General features: G+C 42.3%; 1 protein-coding gene across 1 annotated transcript in view; it reads left to right on the top strand.

Annotated features, from left to right (window-relative positions):
• PHLPP1 (PH domain and leucine rich repeat protein phosphatase 1) overlaps positions 1 to 21,539 on the top strand; it is a 144,862-nt gene extending 123,323 nt beyond the window's left edge. Inside the window, 7 exon segments of the mRNA XM_054058791.1 lie at positions 3,336 to 3,536; positions 4,528 to 4,690; positions 9,343 to 9,473; positions 13,000 to 13,104; positions 14,007 to 14,201; positions 16,356 to 16,584; positions 18,531 to 21,539. Coding sequence (XP_053914766.1) covers positions 3,336 to 3,536; positions 4,528 to 4,690; positions 9,343 to 9,473; positions 13,000 to 13,104; positions 14,007 to 14,201; positions 16,356 to 16,584; positions 18,531 to 19,649 — 2,143 coding nt within the window. The 3' untranslated portion in view covers positions 19,650 to 21,539.
• The last annotated feature ends 5,429 nt before the right edge of the window (positions 21,540 to 26,968 follow it).

The raw sequence follows: 26,968 nt of genomic DNA on the forward strand, positions 1-26,968 counted from the left end.
TTGACCGCACTACACAGCTTGGTGTCATTGGCAAACTTGCTGAGGGTGCCCTCAATCAATCTGACTGTTCGTGTCTCTCACAAAAATATTAAACCACACCAGTCCCCATGGGAACCCCACTCATCACTGATCTCTACCTGGACATTGTGCCACAGACCACAACTATTTCATTGTGACCATCAAGCCAATTCTTTATGCACCGAGTGAACCCTCCATCAAATCCGTGTTTCTCCAATTTAAGAGACAAGAAAATAGTGCAGTACAGTGTCAAACGCTTTGCTCAAGTTCAGGTAGATGATGTCAGTTACTCCATCAGGCATAATTTGCCCTTAGTGAAGCCATGTTGGCTGTCACCAATCACGTCCTTATTTTCCATGTGATTCAGCAGAGTTTCCAGAAGGATCTGCTCCATGATCTTGCTGGGCACAGAGGTGAGACTGACTGGCCTGTAGTACCCCAGGTCATCTTTTTTGACTTTTTTAAAATGGGAGTTATAGTGGGAATTTCACCAGACTGGCACAACTTCTCAGATATGATGGATAGTGGCTTAACAACTTCATCAGTCAGTTCTGTCAGGACCCATGGACTTGTGTATCTTCGGGTTCCTTAGATGTTCTTGAACCTGATATTCTCCTACAGTGGGTGGTTCTTTGATCTCCCAGTTACTGCCTTTGCCTTCTGTGACTTTGGTGGTGTGGCTTGAGCCCTTGCCAGTGAAGACTGAGGCAAGAAAGTTGTTGAGTACCTCAGCCTTCTCCATATCCTGGGTAACCAGGTCTCCCTTTCCTTCTGGAGAGGGTCCACGTTCTCCTTAGTCTTATTTTTATCACCAATGTACCTATAGAAACTTTTTTTGTTGCCTCTGACACCCTTGGCCAGATTTAGTTCTGTCAGGGCTTTAGCTTTCCTAACCTGATCCCTGGCTGCTCAAACAATTTCCCTGTATTTCTCCCAGGCTGCCTGTCCTTGCTTCTGACCTGTGTAAGGTTCTTCTTTTTTTTTTTGAGTTTAAGTTTGTCCAGGGGTTCCTTGTTCATCTATGGAAGCCTCCTGGCATTTTTTTCTGACTTCCTCTTTATTGGGAAGCCCCAGTAGACCAGGTTTCTCGAAACAAGTCCTGCGGTCTGAGTAACCAAACGCCTGCCTGGGGTGCCAGTCCTGCAGCCATTTCTTGATTTGCCACACTCAGCTAGCCCTTTCAGACCCTATCCTTTTGACTGGGGGGATTGATGAAAAAACTCCAGAGTCCCTTACCACTGCTCCCAGAGCTCTGTAATCCCTCTTGATACCCCTTAGACCTCCCCTGGCTGTATCACTGGTGCTCACGTGAAACAACGGCAGTGGGTGGTAGTCAGTGGAATTTATGAGGCTTCATGGTCTCTCAGTCACACCTCTGATATGAGCCCCAGGTAGGCAGCACAGCTCTCGGTGTGAGTCAGGTCAGCAAATCGGTGCCTCTGTACCTCTCAGAAGAGTCTCCCACTACTGTCATCCATTGCCATTTCTTAGTAGCACTGGTTGTTATCCAGGGAGCAGATGGAGCTGCCTTACTCAGCTCCGGTATCAATCCTGATGTGATGAGTCTTTCCTTTTCAGTCTGCAGAGCAATGAACCAGCATCCTTTTAGAATAAATAAATAATTTTAAAATCCTGTCTAGTTGCTTATTCCCTCCTCTGTATTAATCCTCCCTCTCTCCCTTTCTTCCTCCTCTGAAATTTTACCACCCTTGTGAATAATGAATGACCCTGAGGATTGAGCTGTGTTTCCCCAAAGTGGATTTCTCTTGTCTGTGTAAAACAGCTAACCTAGTTTCAGTTCTGTGCAGTGCTGAGATTTTTTGCTTCTAATGGAAATAGTGAGTGTTCTAATCCTTTGGCATTCCATGTGACTTCTCTCTAGCATGTCTGACCTTTATTTGCTGCCGAGCAAGTTTCAACCAGCTGCAACTCTTGCAAATCCGTTTCATTCATTAATAGACCTTAAAGGTTGGTGTGGATTCTTCCGTGTGTGGGAGAAGCTATCGATACTTTACTATGTTCTCTTAAGATCAAAACAGGAGCACACCTACCTTTTGTGTGACGATGACTGGCTTTATAGACTTCAGCCAGCTTATTCCTGAGTTTCCTTTCTTGAATGCAACTTTGCCTATTGCAGGTGCCTGTTCCCATTAGTTGGTGGGAGCAGTACAGCCTGGTTTGCATGTGGTCACTGCACACTGGCAGGCCCACGCTTCTTCTGTATTGCAAGTTCTTCAAGGCATCCTTTTCTGAAAGGGGAGGAAGGAAGAGAGCGGCCTTATTTCTGTTGAAAAGGCATAGTCATGCCAGAGCTGGTTGCTAAAGGATAAATAGCCTTATTTTTCCCCTTCTTTGGGATTGCTTGTGTGAATTCTAGCTCTCAAGATGCCTACAGTGTGTGTTCCTCCAGTGCTGCTGATCACTAAACTGCCCAAAAGAAACATGAATCCTCTGCCTGCAGAACTTGACTAGCAGAAGTGAGCAGTGCCTATACCTCAAAAGGGCTTGGAAAAAGTCTTTTGAGGGAGAAGGAATAACTTCATTTCTGTTCTTCAGTCCTTGCTGCTTGTGGTAGGACTGCAGAAAATGTCTATCAACAGGGGCTTCTGCCGCTTTAGGTAGTAGGGGAATGCGTACATGCATACATACATTGCAAAGATCAGCAAGCGTGTAACTTTTAAAATTTAATTTACTGTTAGCACTGTCTCCCTTTAAAATCTAAAAAGTAAATTACTGATTGGTCTCAGGGGTCTTTATTGTGGTTGGTGCATCTTTAGTTATCCAAATATTCAAAGAGTGCTTTGAATATTTTGTAGCTTCTTTCAGGCCTGCAGGTTCAAACAAAATACTGTCTGTACCCTAGTCAGTATTTCAAATGCTGAAAAATGGGCTTTTATTTTTTTTTTACCAATTACTTCTTTCGGTCACTTGAGGGGCAGCTATACTCTTATAGTACATTGATGATGAATTTAGAATTCATTTTTGTGTGGAATGAATATGGAAATTATGTGGTTTGTTACTGCTCTTACCTGGAGGTACATCTGTAGTAATATTGGAGGTACTAAGGTCTTGATAAAGGGCATAGAGGCATTTTGGCATACTCATTTGGCAGATGTTTTGTTCAAATAAGTACATTCATTTAAAAACATGCTTAGAAGTTTTGTTCATATAATGCTAGACTTTTGGTCTTTCTGTCCATTGCTGTAACTATCTTTGTAACTGTCTTAATGCTTAAAAATAGAGATTTTTTTTTTTATATACTTCTAGACAAAACCTGCAGGATGTTTCACTGAACTTCATGCAACTTCTCTTTCTAGCCTGAGATTTCTTAATGCCTCTGCCAACAAACTGGAAATGCTTCCTCCAGCCACTCTTTCTGAAGAAACCCAGAGCATTTTACAGGAGTTGTATTTGACCAATAACAATCTCACAGATAAGTGCGTACCCTTGTTAACAGGCCATCCACACCTGAAAATCTTGCATATGGCTTACAATCGCCTACAGAGCTTCCCTGCAAGGTAAGTAACTGGTTTCACTGCCTCTGGCCCACGGATGGGTGGGCATCATGAAACATTTTCACAGCAAGAACTAAATAGCACAGAAATGTGGTGGCACAGGCTGTGATTTGAATGCAGTGATACCACAGAGAGTGAATTCACCTGCTATGCTGTCTTGCATGTTGCTACCCTCTCTTACATTACGCAGACAAGTGAGTGCTGCGTGTTGGTGTGTTTGGATTGCACCTGGACTAATTCGGCACAACCGCAGTATGCTTTCAAAGCCAAGCAGGGGGTCTTCTGTTTTTATTGGCTTGGTCGCTTTGCTTACACTTGATGGGCTTCTTCTCACAAGAGATTTGTGATCATGACAGTCTGAAAATGTCCTCTGGAAGTAGACGAAACTCCACTGGGGAAAATCCTCTCCCTCCAGAAGGTGATTCTGCCTTGGCAGCAATTTCTGTACTTTCAATTCACTCTATTTTAATCAGAAATCTTTCAAGTGTAAGATGCACTGTAAAGCTGATGGGGTACAACCTTGGAAAAGAGACACCAATAAATAAAGGGAGAGACATGTCTGTCCTTTGTCCTTGTGCGATGTTCTGAGCAGCTGGGCTTCGAGAGGGCAAGGGGGAGGAAAGGGGAGGAGTTAGGGGAGTGGGCTGCTAGAATGTACAAGGAAATTTGTGATGAAATGAGAAACTAGGGTTGATAGAAAGGGAAAGAAAGGACAAAGAAGAGTGAAAGTGACCTGGTGAGCAAGGAGAATGTAAGCAAAACAAGTCATTTGAAAAATAACAATAACAAAACATTGACAGAAGTAGCACACATTTTGTTCTACAACTGTGTTAGCGTCTGATGTGAGGAGAGGTGACAGGCACTGCTGTGAACAAAGATCAAAGCCTGTCATTTTATTTTCTTAAAATAATGAAAACCACTGTTCTTATCATGACTTCAAAATACATTATGTGTGTCTATTAAAAGACAAATTCTCAAACTCTTGTTTTCATAGCAAAATGGCCAAGCTGGAAGAGCTGGAGGAAATTGATATTAGTGGGAACAAACTGAAAGCCATTCCAACAACCATCATGAACTGCAGACGTATGCATACTGTAATTGCTCACTCCAACTGCATTGAAGTCTTCCCAGAAGTCATGCAGCTTCCTGAAATAAAGGTAAGGAATGAATGTGCTCTGGAAGAAGCAATGCAACTTTACCATTCTAGTCTCCCCTCGTATCTCTCATTGCTACAGGATACTATATTCTCCGTAATAACAGAGATCTGACAGCTGCTTTCTCCTGTGAGGTCATATGCAAAATATTTGCTTAGTCCTGCCTCAGAGTGGAATGGAAGAGCAGCCTCAAAATCTGATTTTACACTCACCTTCTCTAGAGTCTGTCTTCTCTGCCAAATAAGTGTTAATTGTCTTCCTGTGACAGTCTGTTATGATATGACTTAAACATTTGGCAAGGGCTATGTGTAATTAACTCTTGCTGCCTTGGCAATTGATTGATTGTGTAGGAATAGACTTTGTTTAGAGTGTGTGTAAAACTGCTGAAGCTGCAAAATAGGATAGGCCTTGGGGACAAAGATAAATTCCAGGAGCGCAGGATTTGAGTATTTAGGCAAGCTACTTTAATTTTCCTAATTGCAGTCATATTTTGCACAACCAGAGGAATGCTTAATCCGTCTCTTGTATGTGTTTTCAGAAGTAATGCTGTACTTTTCTTGACACTTCTTTTTGTGGGATGCATTCTTTGCTTGACCACACTGAAGAGCACTACAGCTTATCTTTTGTGAGTTGAGTTCCTGCTTCTCGCCTGGCTATAGCGCATAATATTTAGTGCTGCATGCTGTTTCTGCTGGCTAGAGCTGGGAGACTGTTGACTCACAGGGTGCAAATCTTAGTGGTACAGCAGAAAATCTGATGTTTTCCAAGGCTGAGAACTGATTGCCTACTCACGGACTCGAAACAACTTAAGTGTCCTTCTGGTGCTCTGTAAAGTCAGAAGGCTAAGTTCCCAGACTGCCGTGTGTGCCTCAATGTCTGGGGTCAGGCAAAGCAGCAGGAGCAATAATTCTGTTGGACAGTGAGTGCATGTAAAGATGAGCTTTGTGGTTTCAGCCAGGAAATCTCAAACAAACTTGTGGTTTTTTGAATACTCCTCCCTCTTTGGAACAATGGCCAGAGGAAGCGGAGGGCCATTTAGAATCAATCACAAGCAACGCCTTTTTTCTTAGAGGAAGAATTGGGGTGGGGGAGCGAGGCTGTGTGCAGTAAACATTTCTTTAAAAATATAAGGGTGGTGTTAACAAAACGAAATAATAAATAGGACAATGTAAACATGCTGATAGGGAACAAGCATCTTTTCTCTTTTGTTCATGCGTTTTGTGGAAAGCTGAATGTTTTATAAAAGTGTCGGTATTTAAAGTGCTGCTCTGCTGCAACACTTAGAAAAATCTCTTGGAAGACCCGGCACTTTCTTCCTGCCGGTTCTCTGCGGTTATTTAGTTCTCTTTAGCAGAAGAATGCGGCATGGACGTCACTAACTCTTTTGGGACTGCAGGGATATTGTGTATGACTTCACCTAAGGGGGCACAGTGTTCTAAGGCTCCACCTTTGTGGAAAGAAAATCCCTGGTCACTACTGAAGCCTGTTTTTGACTTGCATGAGATGAGTTCATTTAGTTGCCAGATGGAAAGGTGCCTCGTTGGACATAGTGGTTCTTCTGGCCTCTTGGAGATTTCTTTCGGTCAGGGTTGGTGTTTGTCAGTTTGGAGGTCAAGCTCGTGCTGCCTGCTTGTATCCATTACTTATCTTAACCAGAACTCCTTAGGAACATGAGACCATTCAAAACATGCCAAAGTAAGTTCAGAATGTGTTGTTTAAGTATGGATTTGGTTATTTGGTGAAATGATCTTGCCTGTGGCAAAGCACAAAGTTGAATAGTCTCATGTCACCTCTGTGATTGTGTCATACTTGGTGGTTAAATTATTTGAGGTGGCATTTAAAAATGCTGTAAACTTCTTGGGAAATACTGTTACTGTTACCTAATGGCTGTGCTGCTTTTGTATTTAATTAGCCTGAGAGGCTGACATGTTATGGTTTTGGAATCAGTGATACTGGAACAGTTAGCAGCAGTTACTATGCTGTCTGAAATAATTTGAGAAGGAAAGCAGTATAAATGATGATGCTTTTACACTTGCAATAACTCCGGGATTTCCAAACACAAGGTCGGTTTACTGATACAATTGCCTCTAAGCCTATTTACCCACTACAGGTGTTGTGTTGTCCTCTGTGTTAAAGAGCCCATTGGATGTCTCTGAAATATATTATACAATACGTTTTTTTAGTGTTTTTATTGTATTTTATGACAGTTATTTATACTGTCAGACTTAGGTTTATCTGTGCACACTGAAATGTCTTCTGCAAATGGCCAAGCAGCCAAAAGTACACACGTGTGTCAGTGCCCCATCAGACTTTTCCTTACAGCATTGTTTGACTTCAGTTTCCTTGCCTTGCAAAATAAAAAGGGTACGTTTTTAATTCTTACCCAGCATCCTGGTATGCGTTCTCAAACAGTTGAGTAGACCTTACTGCTTGAGCACAGCTCAGTGACCCAGGATTGCTTTTCCTACCTGGGACCTGGCTTTACTTTATCAAGCAGTTTTTGTTGACTAATGAGCGGCTTCTCTTTCATGATTGTCTTGCTGGACTGCTGCGGTGAAGATGATATGAAGGTTTCTTGGTCAAACTTGTCTTTCACAGGAGCATTACCTTGATATCCAAAATCAGTGGAGATCTAGTAGCAGTGGCATCTTAAAGATGTAACTCTTCGGTAGCTTTTCTAATTAAATAGGTTAGTGTTGGTATGACCATCTATAATCACGACTGGAGGTAGGCCAAGTCCCTTCCAGCCTTGAAATAAACAGTTACAAAGACATAAATGTACTGTAAGCAAATGCTGAATATTTAAAGCCTGTCTTCCAGATGGCCCATCAGGTGAAAAATCCTCTGTGCAATTGTAGGGGTTGTTCTTCTGGTGCCATATGGGTGGGTCTAACCCAGCTTGCATTAAAATCATGCACAAGGAAATTGGGATCAGTTAGAAAATACACTTCCCTGCCTGCCTGGGGAGTAGAATAAGGACTAAATTTAACATAGGTATGCAGAAAGTCCCTCTTCAAACAGTACAAATAGAATCTAAGAAATGCTAACCTGATAAATAAGCTGCCTTCACTGATGCCTAGGGACCAAGGAATCTGTTGTAGAGTGCTGCTTCCTTTGGCGTATTGGGTGTTTAATAACAACAGTGAAATTACTGATTTTTGTACTTGTTATTCCAGCATGCTCTTCCATCAAATTTGTAATGGCATTGAGGTGCTGAACACAGCAAGATCTGCTGGCAGCTTCTTTAATCTGCAAAGTAATTACTGGCTGTCTGGAAGCATCAAGGTGTTGTGCAGAGCAAAAAAGCTCACTGGAATAACTGTTCTGTTAGGCTGTCTACTGTTTTGTTTGCGTGACAGATTTAAACCCTTATTTCCTTATCAGGCTTAGATAACGTCAGCAGTTTGTTCTTCATAGATAATAGGGCATCCATACCAGACAACCTCAAGATTCAAGATTTGAGTTGGAAATTCATTATTTCCATCACGTGTATTTAATGAAACGTTAGGAGATTTTTCTTTTCCAGATTTTACTAGGTTATCTTATGCCTTCTTCCAGCTCACAGTCCAATTTCTTTGAATATACCTACAAAAATGAAAGTGTCTCACTTGTATGAATGGGAATTACATAACGGTCAAAACGTGCAGCTACATAAAGCCTCCCTCTGCCCCTTTCAGCTTTCTGTTTTATTAAAGTTTTTGAAGATTGAAAGGTGAAAATGGTCTTTTTGAAAGATGTGGACAGTTCTTCTGTACCAGTGTGCTCTGTCCTCTAAACATTTTTATCTTTTTTTTTTTGCAAATTTTGGTGCATGCTACACTGGTCATCCTGTAATAGGGTTTGAAAAGTTGGTTTTGTTCAGAAATGCTATATTTTTCCCTGCGTATTGACTTTTATCTGGATATGCAGCTTTAAACAATGCTTGGGGAATTTTTCATTCTGGTGCACTTGTTCTAGCTAATTTGTGCTTAGCTGGTGGAGAGCCAGTGAGTTTCTCTGCTGTTCTTTGTTGTACTTTTTCTGAAATATTTAAGCTTTAATTTTTCGCACTCATTTTATTGACCTCGTGCTTAAACATTAATCCGTCTAAGATGACAAATTAAAACCATGTTTAAAACTGCTCCAATATTTTTTCCCTTTCCCCTTCTATGCCTCCTCCCCTCCAAATGCATTCATAACCCTGCTTATATTAATATCCCTCAGTTAATACTGAATTCCTGAGAGTCTGCTTATGCTTGTGCTGGTTTAAACTGACTTCGCAGGAGGGACTGCTGAGCCAGTGGCTTAGAAGCCCCAACTGTATTTATTTCAGTTTCTTTTATCTATGAAAAGACTGGTTTCATCAGTAACTTTTTTTTTATCTGAAGTACTTGAAAATACACTGACTGTCTTTGTCTCTGTGAAAAGCAGACAAAACTTAGTGCTTTTGTAATAAAGTGACTCCTGCCCAAAGATGGAAACGGAGGGAATATATTTGTAGGTGACCCAGACCTCTGGCAAGATGGCTAAATGCCATATGAATTTCGCTAGTAAGAACCCCTTACTTACATGAATGGTCTTGCTCATGAAACATGCACTAATACATTTAATCAAAATTTGTATGATCTTGATGACAGCTGAATTCTCTTGCTTGTTTGGCTTCTTTTCTTTTGCAGTGTGTGGACCTAAGCTGCAATGAACTGAGTGAAGTCACATTGCCTGAAAACCTGCCTCCAAAACTACAAGAGCTGGACCTGACTGGAAATCCCAGATTAGCCCTGGATCACAAAACCCTAGAGCTGCTGAAGTAAGTTACCTTACATAGTGGGGAAGGGGCAGAATGACCCCTGTCACTGGTATGTGACAAAACCACAACACAAAGAAGTATAAATCTCTAAAGAATCATGGCTCTTTGTTGTCAGTGGATCAGAAAGTATCAGATTATGTGGATAGGTCAGAAATTGATGCTTCATTAAGGAGGACGACTTTACCCACTTCGGTGCCACTGCTTTTAACTGTGGCTTCTGAAGGGGTCTGCTAGTCTGTTATAATCACTGTTGGGCCAGTTTGATGTCCATTTTATTTCTGACATTAGAGTCAACCAAAATATTTATTTTATTCCTGACATTAGATTCAACCAAAATATTTATTTTATTCCATCATTGAGATGCCAGTAACTGCTACTGTATTTCTTTGCTTACATTCATCTGCTTGAGTCTGTCTTTGCCAAAGACATGTATATATTTGCTAGTTAAACCTGTCCTGAAGACTTCAATCTCCCACTCTGCTTGCAGCAAAGCTAGTTCCCTTGCTTTGGGACTGTCTGTTGCCCTCCTGTCGACCTGTTTGTTTCTTGCCCTGGGACTTAGGTGTCATTCATAACTGAAATTTGCCTTGTGCCTCTTTCTGTAGTGTGGTGGCAAACTGTTGCACAGAACCAGATGGCCTGTGGACAGTGGTGCTGCCCTGAGCTTTTCTAACGTCCTGAAGAGAACTGCATCAGCTCCAAGTTTCCTTCTGAGTCTCTTTGATCCTTAAATATTGAATGATTCCAAGAAGAGTTGATGTACTTCTTAAGGGTTGAGCAGTTGCTTCGTGTTGTTTGCTCTTAAATGGTTAAGAGTAGTAAATCTCATCTGTTGTGAAAGGAAAGGAAACCTACAGTGTGAATTTGCTTTTTGCTTGATTAACCATATTTAAATGGAAATTTGAATAACGATAGGTTTCCACAGATGAAAACAAGAATCCATGTTCTACAGCAGACAGTGGAAAAAAAGGAACTTTCCTTATTTTTAAGAACTCTTTTATTGTATGCGGGAAACCTTTCTGAAGAAGCAATGTGTTGTGTTGCTCTAGTTCATAGGAAAGAAGAATATATGTAACAAAGCTAATTGAATGGAGTTGAAACTTAAATCGAAAGATCAGCTTTTCTTGTATATAATCCAGCAGTCAAGATGCACAAGCCAGTCTCTTGCCACTTTAATATTCAGGCATCATGCCCTAGTGCAGTATTGTACAAATTTAAGTGCTAGGTAGTAGAAGAGTGATGTGACCCAGTTACATGCCGTATTTTCACTGGCATAGGCACTGTCTTCAATTCACAGAAAGCTTTTTTCCTCTTGTGTGTGCATTTTGTTTGGTTATTTGAGTTGTTTCTTTTTTTTTTTTTTGATAAATTATTCTTCAGACCTCAGATCTATTCTCTTCCCTAATATTCATTCGCCACAGTCAGGTGTTTCAGGCCTCCTGAGCGGCTACTTAGTGCCTGTAGTGATGTACCACACTGACTTTTATGGTATACTGCTCTAATGGACTGTGAGGGAGGAGGTGTTCCTTTCCCTTTTTTTTTTTTTTTTTTGTGGCAGGCACAAAAAATACTTGTGCACTTGGTACTTTTTTTTTATATTCCTTCTGCATGTGAAAGGCAGCTCTCCATCTGTGCTCTGGCAGGATTCAAGCAGGTAGTAGGTTAATTATTCTCAGTGCTGGCAAGAAGAGGAGTCCTGTCCTGCATGCTTGCTTTTTTAATACATATGGGGATCTTAAAGGAGGCTGGCATGCTTAGGAGGATGTTGCCAAGCGATGGATGTAAGAATTTTCAGTAGCAATTAAAATGAAAGAAAAAAGGTGCTGCTACTCTGACTTTTAGAAAAGAGCATCTAATTCAATTGTAACAGTCACTTCAAATTAGGGGAAAAATAAACCGTGCTGTCCAGAAGCCTTAGCCCGTAGTCCCTGCATAGGAAGTGTTGCTGGATATCATTCCTTTCTGGGCCCATGGTCTGTTTGGTCTGCTGAGGCAGCTGAGAGCAATGTGTTGAGGTAGCTATTTTAACCACTGCTGGGAAGCTTCGAAACAACTTCTGGGTCCTTGACCTGCCTAGGAACCCAGGGGTCAGTAGACTGAGTTGAAAAAAGGAACGGACAGAAAAACCTTTTTGATCCAAGTTCCTCTGCCCTGGAGGGTAAGTGCCTTGTATGTGAAGTCTGCAAAGAAGGGGTGTTTGCACATGTGTGTAGTTTTTATTTTGCAGGTGCAGGTAGAATTAAAATCTCTGCTACTTCAGAAGAGATCCAGGCTTCCAGTTTGATTTGAGGTCAGATAATCTTTTCTAATGCTTGTGGCAAGATGTTTGCATCCTATTTGTCACACAGAGGGCTGCAAAACCAAGGCCTTAAAGCACCACTAGTTCTAACGTTATTTATGTAATTGGTTTGCTTTTAATCTGCCCTTACTGATGTACATTCTGACTATTAGTTTAAAAAGAAATCAAACTGGATGTGACAGTACTTCAGGTTATTTGAGGAAGGCTGTGCAATGCTGAAAAGACTGTTCTGTGTTTTCGGGTCAGGTAGGGGTTTGAATAGAGAACAATGAATGTTCAGAGTGAACAGTTAGACCTTTCTGTTTGTGTCCTTTTATTTGTTTCATGAAGGGTTTGGGTGCCTTTGAAGTGTCTGCAGCATGTGGGGAGCTCGCTTTCCCTGTCTTTGGAAGAGAGCAGTAGGGAGCAGGGGGAGGTCGTCTCTCCCCAGCAAAGCAAGGTTGTGAAGAGAAGGGTATAAAAAACCAGAGGGCTGGGCCCTTTTCAAGTCTTTACTACACAGTGTGAGATATTTGAAATTCAGGCTAAAGGCTATGTTGGTAGTATATTGGAGGGTAGAGGATCAAGGACCTAAGTAAGAATTGGACTGCATGGTTGGGAAGGCAGAGAGAGGGGTTGTGCCGACTGTAAGGCTGGCTCTCGCAGGTTGGCGCAGGACCAGGATGGAGCAAGTTTCTGTCCTGTGAGTATTTTCATGGAAAGCTGTTACTACGTGTTGCTGTTTCTAAAGAATTTTTTCTTTTTATCTTTTTTTTTCCTTCTTATTTTTCATTTAGGGGAAGGTGTGGGTCATACAGGAGGTTTCATCTGAGTACAATGAAAAGAGCACAGAGGCTTGTTGTTAAAATGGATTGGAAAGGTGTATGAGTTGAAGTATCACTCCCCTGTACTGGCTTTCATCAAGCTAGTGACAAATTTGCCTTGTATTCCTACTGGGCCAGGTTTGAAACAAATAGCTCAGGGGTGAGGGCAGGGAAAGAAAAAGCCTCTAAGCAAAACAGTGCAGCTGATGCCCTCACAGAGGCTTGGTTATTTACTGCTTTTTTGTTATTTATATACAAACACATAAAAGTAACTGCTTCAGATGTCCTGCTTAATTTTCTTCTGTTAAATGTTTTACTAAGAAAGAGGAATGGAGGGGAAAAAAAAAAAGGTGTTCACATTTTAAGCTGGATCATGTCAGTACTTCAAATTACTGCATCTTTCCCCTTTCCCTTCTCTTTGCAGTAATATCCGTTGCTTCAAGATCGACCAGCCATCGGCCGGAGATGCTTCAGGAGCACCAGCAGTGTGGAGTCACGGTTACACAGAAGCGTCAGGCGTTAAGAACAAGTATGACCTGGTGTGGTTTTTATTCTGCGAGCATCATAGCAGCAGGGCACCTCTATGCCGATACAAAGAAATCATTTTTTTCAGTGGAAGTTTTTAGGACATTTGGGCATTTTATATTTGTATACTGGGCCCCTGCCTGGCTCTCAACTTTAGTCTTTGTTAGGGACGTTGCTAAGCTACAAGTGTAACCAATACATTTTGTCTATGCAGGACTCTGGTACTTGCAAAAGATCTGAGTGTTTTAAAGCATTTTCCTCTTTGCAAAGGTTCTTTATCTTCAACCAAAGGATGTTTACCAAGCGAATCAGAGATACTAAAGGAAGAGACAGAATGGCCAAAACTCTGAATATTCATAGTGTGCAGAGCTCCTGTGACTAAGGCAGCACTTGACAAATAATGTACCAAGAGCCTGCTAGTCTCTGTGTTGCTGGCAATGTGATGAATCTTTCTTTGTTCCTTAAATACCTTTTTAGAAATCTTCTGCTACCTAGGATTCCGTAGCAAATGCCAGCAAGCCTTTACTTACTCGTAACTGTTTTAACACACAGCTTGGTCATTGGCATGTTAAATCACAAGGATGGCTTTTGGAGGAGCAAATGCAGTTTAAACTGAGGTTGTTTCAGAGATACTTTCCCCCGTTTCCTCAAGTTAAGGGGCTTCTTCACATCCTGAAAAGAAGGAGGAATCCTTAGACCTTGGCTTGAACTTCTGGTATAGTTCTTCCCACATTTAACACTGTTGGATGGGCTTCACTGCTCCAAAAGCAGTCCTGAAACGCTTGTGACCACAGGTAGTCAAAAAAAGCTGTCAGGCCAGGCTGTATCTCTCTGTTCAGAATGACAACGTGAGAAACTAGTAGTGGGTAATAACCTTGATGTTCTCCTGCTTTGTTTTTTCACTAGGCTATGTGTGGCAGCACTTTCAGCCAATAACTTCTGCGACAACCGGGAAGCACTTTATGGTGTGTTTGATGGTGACCGCAACGTGGAAGTACCGTATCTGCTGCAGTGCACCATGAGCGACATCTTAGCAGAAGAGCTGCAGAAAACAAAAAATGAGGAGGAATACATGATCAACACCTTTATTGTTATGCAGAGGTAAGTCTTGGATCTGAAAACTTTTTTACCTTGCGTATGCTCAGAGGGCATTTTTTTGTTCCCAGGTCAGATACCGGCTCTTCTCTTGTTCCAAAATAATGCAAGAGGGGAAGAAAGCTTTGGCATCTGGCTATCGTTGGTTTCTTTATTGCTTGTTCTGTCAATATTGCCCTTCGTTCCTTTCAGGTGTGGGGAGAAAAATCCCCAGCACTTCCCCACCCAAACAAACAAACAAAAAAAGCCATCTGCAAAGTTACTAAATGCTCCTGACTTAAGTGGTGGGTGGGGTTCTACTCTTTTCTGGTATCTTCATTATGTCTTCTGATTCGCAATTGTCTGTAACCAAGTCAGTGGTATGAATTTCTTGATCAAACTTCCTTACTACTGCTGGCTGCAAAGCCTGGGCTCATCTTTTCTCTTTCTCTGTACCAATTCAGGTTATTTAAGGCTACACAAATATTTAAAACTTGTAGTCTGACTTCTTAGAAATGTCTGTATCCTGTCATCCCTTTGGCCTTAGAATATTATTTGAGCTGTTTCCATCCATCCAAAGAGATTGTGATAGCTTTGAGTGTAATAGTAGTTCTCTGAAGTGGTTTCAAAACTCTGTGTGCATGCTGTTCTTGACAGAAGAAGAAATTGTGCCTGGGGAGGCACCAAGCAAAGGAGGAGTACGAAGGGAAGATTGAACAAAGAAGAATGAAGAGTTCAGGGAAACAAAGGAGAAAGCAAATAAGCAGCTTAGAGACTAAGGAAATGGATCAAGTTAAAAGTAGCATTGCTTATTGTTCAGTTGCCACACCTTTGGAAAGGAAAAATGCTGAAGTTCTATTGGGAAAGATACAGAAACAGTAGGGTGGTGCTGAACCTTACAAATAGACAAGAAAAGGCTTCCTTCCCACAATTGCTTATGACAGTGCTGAGAAAGTGGTTGCCATATATCTAAAATATTAAAAAAATAACAACAAGCTTGAGTAGCAAAAGTGCTTAAGTGGTTTTGTTTAATGCAATTTCCCAGGAATGTGGCATTCCTACAGAAAGCTGCTTTTTCTGTTTGGTTTGGGTTTTTTTTTTTTTGCCTTAAGTTAAAATAAGCTGACCACAATTTGAGAACCAGAAATAGCGTTTGTTCCAGTAGCATTGACCCATTAATTGAGGATTATTGCAGATGATGTGCAACACTCCTGAAATGTATTTTTAAAAAATAAAATAAAAAGGACATTGAAGCTTGCTTACAAATTTAGTTGTGCGTTCTCTCCCCATGATTTTGAATCAAAAGTTCTTGCCAGCTATACCTACATTTTAGTAACCTTTATAATTGGCTTTTTAATTACCCTAATTCCCAGTTACTACAAGAGAAGTCCATAATAGACAAGGTACTGGGAAGAATGGATGGTTTTACACAGTCTAGTACTGAAATGAATTTGCATTCTAATGACAGGAGTCTGAAAGGCTCGGGTTACCCATAGATTAGGTTTTTTTCACTATGACTACTGCTAAAACAGCAGGCTGAAATATTTCTAAGAACCTATTTAGCAGGTTAATAACTGATGGGGTAAATGAGAAGTGTGTCTTCTTACAGTGGAGTTAACAGCCACTGTGAGTTGTTTGATCATTATTTGGTATTTTAAGAGCATTATTCTGAAGACATTGCCAAACAGCGAACCCTTTGTCTTCTGGTTTTGCTCAAAAATAGATATTTTACAGTTACAATTATTATTTTTATAATAATATCTGTAGCTTCAGAAGCCAAAGAACCAGATGGATAATATGAAGCTCCTTTTCAAGCTTTACCTATACTCATTTAATAGCCCTCTGTACTTTTCTAACCCTCTCTTTTTCCCTCAGTCTGAGCTTTAAAACAAACATCTTTAAGATGTAGAGGAAGAGACAACTGTGCAGTGCTTAAAAGTGCAGAGATTTTTGTTGTATCTGCATGTGTAGATAACACACTGCCTGAGAGCTGCACGCAACCTCTCTGCAGTGCTGCCGTAGTGTCACAGTCTTCAGTGGAGACATTTGTTTCTGCCTCAGCGATCCAGTAGAGTCAATGCCCTGGGTGTTTGTGGTTGAAGAACGGCGGCTGTTTCTCCTTAGTACCCATAACACTTGTTTTCCAATTAAAGAACAATCATCGTTTTGTTTAAATTCCAGGAAACTTGGAACAGCTGGACAAAAACTTGGAGGCTCTGCTGTCCTTTGCCATATAAAACATGATCCCATGGACCCTGGTGGATGCTTCACGCTAACCTCAGCAAATGTGGGGAAGTGCCAAACTGTTCTCTGCCGGAATGGGAAACCTCTGCCTTTGTCCAGATGTTATGTGATGAGTTGTGAAGAAGAGCTAAAGAGAATTAAGCAGCATAAGGCCATTATCACTGAGGTTAGAGAACAATTATGGACTGTTGTAACTTGCAGATTGCTTGGAGAGCATTTGCACAGCAATGCAGGAATTTACGTGTTGATATTAGTACCCTCTAAGAGGTAGGGTTAATAGTATGGATTCCAGAGTTGCATTTTTCCTTTCAAGATCATTCATCATGCAGGAAAGTTGTTTTTCTCTTCCATTGCCGTGTGGGATTTTTGTTCACTTTAGAAAATGAGCAACTTGGGAGCATGTTATGTTGAAAAAGCAAAGCAGACACCCTCTTCCTGATGGGGAGAGGAATTGCTGTGTTGGAGCTGTCACAAAGAGCCTCTCCAATCGAAAAGGATCATAGGGCAGAGCATTTGGAGCAATGCCATCCTTCCCTTAGGAGACTCCTTGCTCCTGGCACGCTGACTTTGCTGTCTGAGCTCCTACATTTCCAGAGCTGCCCTTTGACAAGCAACTCTTGAAGAAAGCACTTGCCCAAAAGGAAAACCCATCCTGTGCTCAGCTGAACCATGAGAGTGGAGCAGACTATTTGTTCCCTTCTTAGAAGCTTGATGCCACTGCTGTCACTTTTACTTTGCCTTGTGTGACATATGCATGGGAACAGATAAATACTGGAGGAAAGGGTAGAAAACTCAGTGCTGTGTGCCTGTGAGCAGGGTGTGCGTGTGTGGCAGGAGGGTGGTGGAATTAAGTCATGTGCCTATTGATCTTGCCAGGGACGGGTGACAACCAGGATCTCAAATGTGACAAGTTGGAAGGGAGTCACTCCAATATAGCGTGCATCACTAAGGCACGCTTGTTGCGGTGTTCTGTGGAGGAAGGGAGAGAGATTCCTGCACTGTTTCTTAAGATGACTCACTGATTTCATGCACATTGATGGCTTATCGCTGCTGTCAGCCTTCTAATGGGGAAGTTAGTGAGGTTTTTTTTGCTGAGTGGTTTTAAAGGGGAAGGGTTTTTTCAGTCTTGGTTCACTTTGCTGTGTTTATCTGCTTTATAATAACCACTGCAGCCATCAACTGGATCAATGAGTGTAAATGCTCACCTTTGTTTTCTTCTCAAACATGGAGTTAGCAGGGTACCACTATCCCCAGTAGGCTGACAAATACCTAGGCTTGCTGTTTCAGATGCTTGCTCTGCTTGTTCCGGCAGCTTGGATTCTAACCAGGACAGGATCCCAGGATTTGGACATGCATGGGATTTACTTCTCAAATACATCCGTTTTTACTGATGTTTTCCCTTCAGCTATTATTCCTCCTCGCCGTGGAAATGTCGTATCTAAGTGGAAATGTACTAAGTAATTGGGGCATATAAAATATTTCACTGCAACTCAGCTGACTGAGAAATGCAGACTTACTCTGTGCTGCATTTGACTTCTATGCTTCATTTAAAGCAAAGTTTTTCAGTTTTGTTTGGTTTGGTTTGTTTTTGTTGTTTTTTTTTAAATGAGCTTTTGTTTCCAAAGTGATGAGCCAAGATGAAAGCTACAATTGTTACAGCTGCAAAAAAAGAGTCATAACTGACTGACCTGCCCCAATACCAAATGGAGCTGTGTGTGGCTTTGCCCTGGACAAAGCCAGATATCGTGGGTGGAGGAGGGATAAGTCTGACTCACTGGTAAAACATTAGTCCAGTTGGCTTTTGCAGCTGCAGAAGCAGAATAGACAGCTCTTTGTTGCAGACTTCTGCTTTGCTGGTCTGTGCATAGGTGATGCTGATGACAAATCAGTGGGGTGTGCAGGAGGCATAGTGCAGGATTGCAGTCCAGCCATTGCTGTGCTCTAGTCCCAGCACTGTCACCTCCTTGCAAGTCACTTTGCTTTTCCATTCTCTTGTCTATAAATGGTAGCGTTGGGTACTCCAAAATCCACCATCAGTAAGATGCAAGGAGGTGCCGGTGCTATGTATCCTCGTCTGCTTTGTTTCCACCTTCCTTTTCTTTCTGATTTCAGGATGGCAAAGTGAACGGTGTGACAGATTCAACAAGAATCTTGGGGTACACCTTCCTTCACCCAAGCGTTGTGCCGCGTCCTCATGTCCAGTCTATCACCTTAACTCCACAAGATGAGTTCTTCATTCTGGGGAGCAAGGGGCTGTGGGACAGCCTCTCAATGGATGAAGCAGTGGAGGCAGTCAGAAACGTGCCTGACGCGCTGGCAGCTGCCAAGAAGCTTTGCACTTTGGCCCAGAGTTATGGCTGCAATGACAGTATCAGCGCTGTTGTGGTTCAGCTCAACGTGACAGAGGACAGCTTCTGCTGCTGTGAACTTAATGGGGTCCCACCCCCCAGCCCAGGCATCTTCCCCCAGTCTGTCAATGTGGTCATCAAAGACAGGCCAACAGATGCGCTTGGGATGCCGTCTTCAAGCAGTGGCATGGCTTCGGAGATCAGCAGTGAGATCTCCACCTCTGAAATGAGCAGTGAGGTGGGGTCCACAGCCTCTGATGAGCCTCCCCAGGTAGCCATGAATGAGAACAGTCCGGCCTACCCAGGGGAGCAGCGTTGCATGTTGCACCCTGTCTGCCTGTCCAATTCTTTCCAGCGGCAGCTCTCCAGTGCCACCTTCTCCAGCGCCTTCTCCGACAATGGCCTTGACAGCGACGATGAGGAGCCCATTGAGGGAGTTTTCACCAATGGCAGCCGTGTGGAAGTGGAGGTGGACATCCACTGCAGCCGAGCAAAGGAGAAGCAGCTTCTTCAAGTGCCGGTGGAAGCCAATGATGAAGGCATTGTCATCAGTGCCAATGAAGATGAGCCCGGCCTTCCCAGGAAAGCTGAATATTCTGCCACAGGCACAATAGGGCGCCGGAGGGGCAACGGTTCTGTGGCCCCGCAAGAGAGGAGCCATAACTTAATTGAAGTTGCAACAGATGCACCGCTCAGAAAAACAGGGGGCTACTTTGCTGCTCCAGCACAGCCTGATCCTGACGACCAGTTCATCATCCCACCAGAGCTTGAAGAAGAAGTCAAGGAGATTATGAAGCAGCACCAGGAACAACAGCAGCAGCAGCAGCAACAGCGACAGTACCCGATGGACCACCTGGCAGACTATTACGATACACCGCTATGACCCACTCTATTTACTGCTCAGAAATGAACTAACAAACAAGGAGACTTGAGTGTGGGACCCAGTGGGCTCACATTTACAGCAGGGGTTTTCCTTATCCTTTTCCTTTATATACTTCCTTTTCCTTATCTTGCCACTACAGATAACTGCAGCTTTTCAGTTTGTTAGGTTTAATATTCATTGACTTTTCTTCTAGAGACGCTTGACCAGTAAAGTTTAAAATAGTTAACCTTCCCTTGACATATCAAGTGTAAAAACAAAAAAAGTAATAAAAAAATAATAAAAAGGTTTAATATATTGCTGAGAAACAGATGATGATGTAATATTTTTTAAAATGGCTTGTTTGTTTTGTTTGAAAAGCAGGGCAGTAGCCAGTGCTAAATGATTTAAGTAATATTGTAATACTGTATTTCTTTGAGAGAAAAGGCTTTTTTTGGTCTTGAAAATGATAGACATTTGTAGAATATGGAGACTAACTCCTAGGAGTTGCTTTACTCTTTCAGGTGACTTAAGTCACTGAGATTCACTAATTTTCTCTGAGAGAACAGTTGATTGGGAAATTCCTGTAAATAGCTCAGTGTTGTATAGTGATGCTTACATGTTTTGTAGCCTTGGCATTAAGGACACAACCTGAAAATTGACCTTTTTTTTGTAAGCAACTCTTTGGGCCACAGTCATTGAGTGTAACGGACTGAGCGGCCACGTACAAGTTAGCTAGAGCCAAGATGGTGTAGACCATTTAAAGAAACCCCACTTTTTCCCCTGGTCTCTTTCTTTCCTTACTTTTACAGACATGTTTTGTGTTCCTTACTGCTGCCACAACCAGCATGATTGTATAGAGCTCATTTGCTGTAGAACATTTACATACCAAGAGTTATATTAAAGCCGAATGCACAAATGAACATGTCATAATTTTTGTTATAATAAATATGAAATTTACACCTGATGTCTGCTTTTATGTCTGAATAGCTGAGCAGCAGCTTTGGAACAGTAGCTGGCTGTGGTTCAGCGGTGCGCTGCTCAGCTTAAACCACAAAGTGTTGACACTTTTTCGGCTCGATCACATTTTTACAGTCGCTGCAAAAGCTCACGTGTACTTTTAGAATTTAAAGGCCACTTAAAATGGCCTTTAAAAGATACGAAACAACTCTGCGAGGAATTGATCTGTTTCTTTTTTTCATTCTCAGTACTAATTCAGCACTATTGATTTGCCCTTTGCCACAGTATTGACAATGCTGGAAGACTGAAGAGGAGCGGTGCTCTGGCTCTGTCCTGCTGGGACCAAATAACTGGAGATAGAAATAGTGAAGGGATAATGCAGGCTAAGAAAAGAAAGAAAAAAACATAGGATATGGAGAGAAGAGGGGGGAACATAAAGACTGTGTGGAAAAGTGAACTGAAAGCTACTTATGTAGACTCAGAGTTACTGGAATGTGTTGAATGAATGTGAGGCAGTTTGGTAGCAGAAGGGGATTTTTTTTTTGTGATTCCTGTGGGAAGGGATCAACACTCATTTTCAATATTGCTTCCGACCAACTGCTCTGTTTTATATGTCACTCTTTAAAAGGCTGAATTAGTACACAATCACAACAGCGTCTTGCTCCTGCTTGACGTTTGGTTTGTATTTTGGGGGAGGACTGTGGTCACAGGCTGTTGTCCTTTTTCTGTTTTAGAGTGAAATAGCCAAGTTAGGACAAGATTGAAATTTTTTGATTTTTTTTTTTTCCTTTAATAATAATAACAGCAGAGGAGCAAACATGAAAATACCTGGTCTGGTAAATGTTTATAGCACTGCCTACTGTAGATCTAGAAGATTGTACTTTATTGTAATTTGAGCTTCAAAATATCTCTTTCTTAAAGAAAACCCATTAAACAATGTATTTAAAGAAAAAAAAGTTTATGGTTTATTGGCTGGTAACTCTTATGTATCCTTTAGTAAACAGTTTGTATGTTTCAAATTTTGTTGAATGATTCATTTTCCTTGGTATCCTTGGAAAGTGTTACCTTCTTCTCTTTAGGTGTTGCTTGAGACTGAAGGTGATAACTAGCAATGAGGCCATAATGGCCTGGGCAAGGGATTAGAAGTTAGGTTTCCTGAGCAACTGGGAAGTATTCGATCCCTTAAAAAAAAAAAAGGCAGTTCTCTTCTGCATAGAACCCACTGCAGGTGGAGGAGTAATCTTGCTGCTGCTGCTGTGGTCTCTATTCATGATAAGGTGCCTTTGTGCTGAACGTGTACCCTGGAGAGAAAAGCAGTGTTCAGAGGAGGGGGGGAAGAGGAACCATTTAACGTGAGCTAAAATTTGTGCTGAGTGATTCTGTGAGAATTCATGCTCCATGCTATGCGCTTTTCTTGTGTTAATCAGAATGCACGTGGACTTCATAAAAACTTTCCCCAGTCTTCATCTGAAGGCTTCAAGAACTTGCCAGCCCCTGTGGCATTAGCACCTTACAGTCAATAATGCATTTTCTCTCCTTATGCCCTTGCCTTGAAGCACAGATTGTCAAAACTGACAGCCCACCAAAGCCTGCCACTTTCAGCATGGTACCTTTGGTAAAGTTCGTGATGGCGTTCTGGAGTCACAGCTTTTGTAGGAGCAGAGTGATGGGATTTGGGCTGAGGAGCTGTACCTTTTGATTTTTGATCTGCCTGAAGCAAACATTTTCATTAGTAGCCTGTCTAAACAACTCTGTGCGAAGGATTCATAAGGACTTCTTCATCCTTGTGCTGGACCTTCCATAATGTGCTGAACTAGGTGGGTAGGTTGGATGTCTGGGAGCATCTTCGGAAAGTCTAGCATTTATATTTAAACAAGGACAAAGGGTATTTTGTTTTGGTTTTAACCTTGGGTTGGATGACAAGATATAGTTTTTGCAGCTCTTGACTTTCCTGGACATCTCTGTCTCCTTTCACAAAAGGGGGTTACTATATTCTTATCTTGTGGGGGCTAAAGCTGAAGTCCTTTATTTCATTTAGGTGCATTACTATCATATGTGATTTTTATGGTTAAGTGCATGGTATGTTTCACACGATTTTGGCCAGGAGCTACCCAACTCAAATACAGAAGTGGATTTGTTTACAAAGCTGTAGCAGGGGCAAAGGCTGGGGGCTAAATAGAAAGTGAAGGCTGTCAACAGAGGAAAATACAGAGCCATATTTGATTTACAAGCAAACCTTTTGTGTCCTTTGAAACTGGCCGATGATAGCTATATCTGAGACAAGTATTAATGCACGGGCAGGAGGAGGTAGATGGCTGGTGGCAGAAAAATGAGCATATTTACATTATTTCCTGGAAAATAACTTTAAATAGGAAGCTGTGGTGGTATTAAGATGTAACTCAGTTGCTTATGTGCTCAGTTGTATATGTGAGCCCTTTTTTTCCCCCCACATAAACCCCTTTTTCTTGTTTTCTGCTATAGTGCTCTAGCACAATGTGTTTTGTTGGGCATGAACACCCCACTGGTGTTCCTGCTTGTGCATTCAGTGCATGGCACCATCTTCTTTCTGGTAACCAGTGCTGTGGTGGCATTGCCTTCCTCTGGCTTACTGCTCTTGGAGTGCACCGTGGTCACGTTGGTTGTGGTTGTCTCCCTTGCTACGAGAGAATGTGCTGCTCCTGTCATGCTCTGTGTTCCCCTTTAAGTAGTCTCTTCATAACGATCTCAGCCTGATCGTGCTTACAACTCATACACTTAATTTTCTAGTAAATCGTGTGTGTTTATTTTCTTCAGTGACTTCAGTGCTGTGGAAGCACATCCAGGTGGGAGTGGGTGTTAATGAAGCGTCACACACACTTTTGGAGGTAATTCCCAAGAATTCCACTGGCAATCTGCTGTTATTAAGTGATGTTTAAGTAGCTGGCCTTTCTTCTGTGTTAGGAGGAACAGTCCCTGAATCACTTCAGCCAGACCCACCAAGGCATCTGTGATAACTGGAGTTTGTATGGAAGACTGAGTCCACCATTTCTCCTCCTGTTTTGTTTGTAAATAATTGTGTTTTCTTCTACCAGTGTAGCTAAAACCTCACTCACAGGAATGATTGACTTCTCAGACTTCATCATGTGGATGAAGATGCCTATTTAGTCATACAGTGTGAATCCTGAATAGGTGAAAGTAACAGGGAAGAGTGTGGCTGCATCTCACCATCACCTTTACAATGGAAGGTAATACTGATTTAGCCTAGACGAAGTAAAATCTGGGTTCTGAAATTAACAAAATTACGTGAGAGAACAGTGGCTTCTACTTAACTCTGTAACGGGCCAGAGTTTGCTTTGCCAGGTGACAGTTCAGTAGAACTACATATGAAGTGTCCCTGAGTGATCCTGCACCTCTGCCAGCATCTCTCTGCTAGACCTGGATGATGGCCTTCAAGGTCAGCCTTGCGGGTCAGGGCTTGCAAATGTTCGCTTGAGTGGATTGGCTGGGATAATCTAGTGGATGGTTTACTGATCTTGGGTGCAAGAGGGCTTGGACTGATTTAAGCAGAGCAGTAGCATTCAAAGAAGTAAACAGGAAAAATAACTTCAGCCTGGTCAACCTGATTTCCCTGGACATTTATCTGCTATTGATGAAGAGATGATTAGGACTAGAGGCAATGGATATAAACTGGAGAAGGGCAGGACATAAGGAGGAATTTCTTCACTACGAGGGTGGTGAGGCACTGGCACAGGCTGCCCAGGGAAGCTGTGGATGCCCCATCCCTGGAGGCGTTCAAGGTCAGGCTGGATGGGGCCTTGGGCAGCCTGATCTAGTGGGGTGTCCCTGCCCGTGGCAGGGGAGTTGGAAGTAGGTGATCTTTAAGGTCCCTTCCAACCCAAACTATTCTGTGATTCTGTGAGCTTTCCTAAGAGGAGAAAGGCACTCAAGTCATAAACTGAGCAGTTCTCAGCAATACTGTAGGTCCAAGTCACTCACAGCTTTGGCTGCAGGGGGAGCTGCGTGGCCAGAAGTTGCTAAAAAAATATTATTTTGGGCTCAGGTGAAACCAGGATATCTCAGTGTCTGTTAAATGCCTCTATGTTTACTTTTTTCCTGTTAACCTGCTCTACTGTCCTGCTTTGTAAATTCAATTGCTTCAGGGCCAACTGACTGCACTGTTGTTGGATTAATTGATTTGTTTCTTACTGATTTGTTTCTTATTGATTCGTTACCTGTGTGCTTGCGCTGCTTGCTCTGAGGATTTCACAGAGCACTGCACGAACCAACATGTTCCTCCTAATGGCCTCTTTTTTGGTGAGGGATGTGCTGTGTCCTATGCTGGTGGTGTAAGTATTCCAATGTCGAACCTAACAAGACTGCTGCTTTTATGGGAAGATGAAAGTTAAAATTAAGCTACTGCCTGAGAACAAGTAAAACCCTTCACAGCCTTTCAATCAAAAGGTTGGGGTGGAAAAACCTTAACTATTTAATGGATTAACAGCAGCCCCGGGTCAGAATCAGTATACAATTCATCTAGGACATCAGTGGGCAAAAATGTTCTTTGTTTGCTCAAAGTCACTGGTTTATATGATTGGTTCCTACTTTTCCTTAGACTCTTTTATTTATACTTCTATTCCTGTTGAGTTCAACAGTTCATCCGTTAGATCACCCTTTCTCAGGCTGACAAGTTGGGATTCACCTGCGCTTGACTTGGATACCTCGTCTTACGTTTTATCTCTTGCAATGAGCTAAGTTTGCCCTCTAGGTTATGACTGAGGCAGGATCTGAACGGGGCAGACACTATCTCATCTTTTTCCGTATTTTCTTAATATTGTAAGCTGAAGGGAGACATTTAATCTGCAAGAGCTTGCCAGGAGCATGACGGCACTGCGGCAGTGGGGAAGCTGTTGTATAATAACTGCAATGTGACAGAGACCTGGGACAGGTGGGGCTGGTCTGCCTCCCAGCAGGGACACCCAGGAGCAGATGAACCCCTGTGGCTTTCTGCTACAGGAGTACCAGAGAGCCTGGTTTCCAGCCAGAGAGTGTGGTTTCCTGCACCTCAGGCTGGGAGAAGATGAACTTGGCAGTACCAAGGTCTTGGGAGGTGATGCCTGCTAGTGGATGAGGCTTAGCTGGCTCTTACTGCCCCATCCCCCATTAGGAACTCCATTCCAATGTTGTGGTACCCCTGGGACCTATTTCATGTTTTCATTGGAGATGAAATGTCACTTGTCAAAACTTAAGCAAACAACTATAACAGGAATGTTTTACCGGTGGTTCTGTGGAAGAGACCTTTGTGTAGGGTGTGTAGGTGACTTCGGGGTCCCAGTGGCCAGTGATGGGGCTGCAGAGGCCTTGGGGAGCTCCTGGTGTTGTTTGAGCTGCAGCCCTGCAATGGGAACCTGGGCACAATGCTCTGAGCACAGCAGGTTCTTCTCTTCCCCTGTCAGATTAAGCACAGCTGCACCAAGAGAACTACATGTATTTTAACAGTAAAGTTGTCAGTGTTGACTCACAGAACAGATGGAATTGTTTTGCTAATTTAACATGTGCTGCTGTGTGCTTTAAATAAAATTAGGATGCCAAACTATGAAGGAAGGCTGGTATAGCTGAAGTATGGGAGTTGGTGACTTGTGAATAACATGCTTTTTCATTGTAATCCATCGCAAGGAGAAGAGACACCAGCAGTTCGTAAAAAAAAATATATATATATATATCTTGCAGTAGGTGCACTTGTCAGTGCTTATTCTGTCCCTGAAAAACAGAATATAGAAATAGAATTATGGAGTATATAGCGAGGTATTGTTACTTAGAATATATAGTGAAGTGCTCTGCTCAAATGTACTAAAAATTGGGTGGCAAGGGAGAGCAAAAATTTCTGTGGTTTTTTGAAGATGAAAACTAAAGGATGTGTGTTCCCCAGTAGCCAAAGCTGCTGTCCTGATAGTGGCAAATCTCCCCGAAAGTAAGGTTTTGTGAGCCCCATTGTCATGTCACCTGGGGAGGGGTCATTTCATGAGGGGTAAAGAGTTCTCTCATTCCTATCAGGCAAAATTTGACCAGAAGGAAATTCAGAGTCAACTCAGGTACCAGCAAAGTCTTTCCTCGGCATTCTTGGAGTGACTTGAAATGACAAATTAGATGAGAACATGGGAAAATACGTCCCCAGTCCATCCTGGCTCCTCTTCAGAAATGGGGATGCTTGGGGTGGGGATCCATAGCAAGTGACCTGCCCTTCTCCTCGTGATCTGGAGCTTGCACTTGTTCAAACCAGAAGCAATCTCCTTGTGAAGAAGATAACAAACAGCTTTCAGTCCTCTTAATTTTTTTTCTAATCACGAACTGAGTATTATATTGGGGTAGGAAAAGGCCTGATGCCGCTGTCTTGGCTAATTGGAAAC

This window comes from Cuculus canorus, chromosome 2 (assembly GCF_017976375.1).
Source record: "Cuculus canorus isolate bCucCan1 chromosome 2, bCucCan1.pri, whole genome shotgun sequence".
Lineage (NCBI taxonomy): Eukaryota > Metazoa > Chordata > Aves > Cuculiformes > Cuculidae > Cuculus > Cuculus canorus.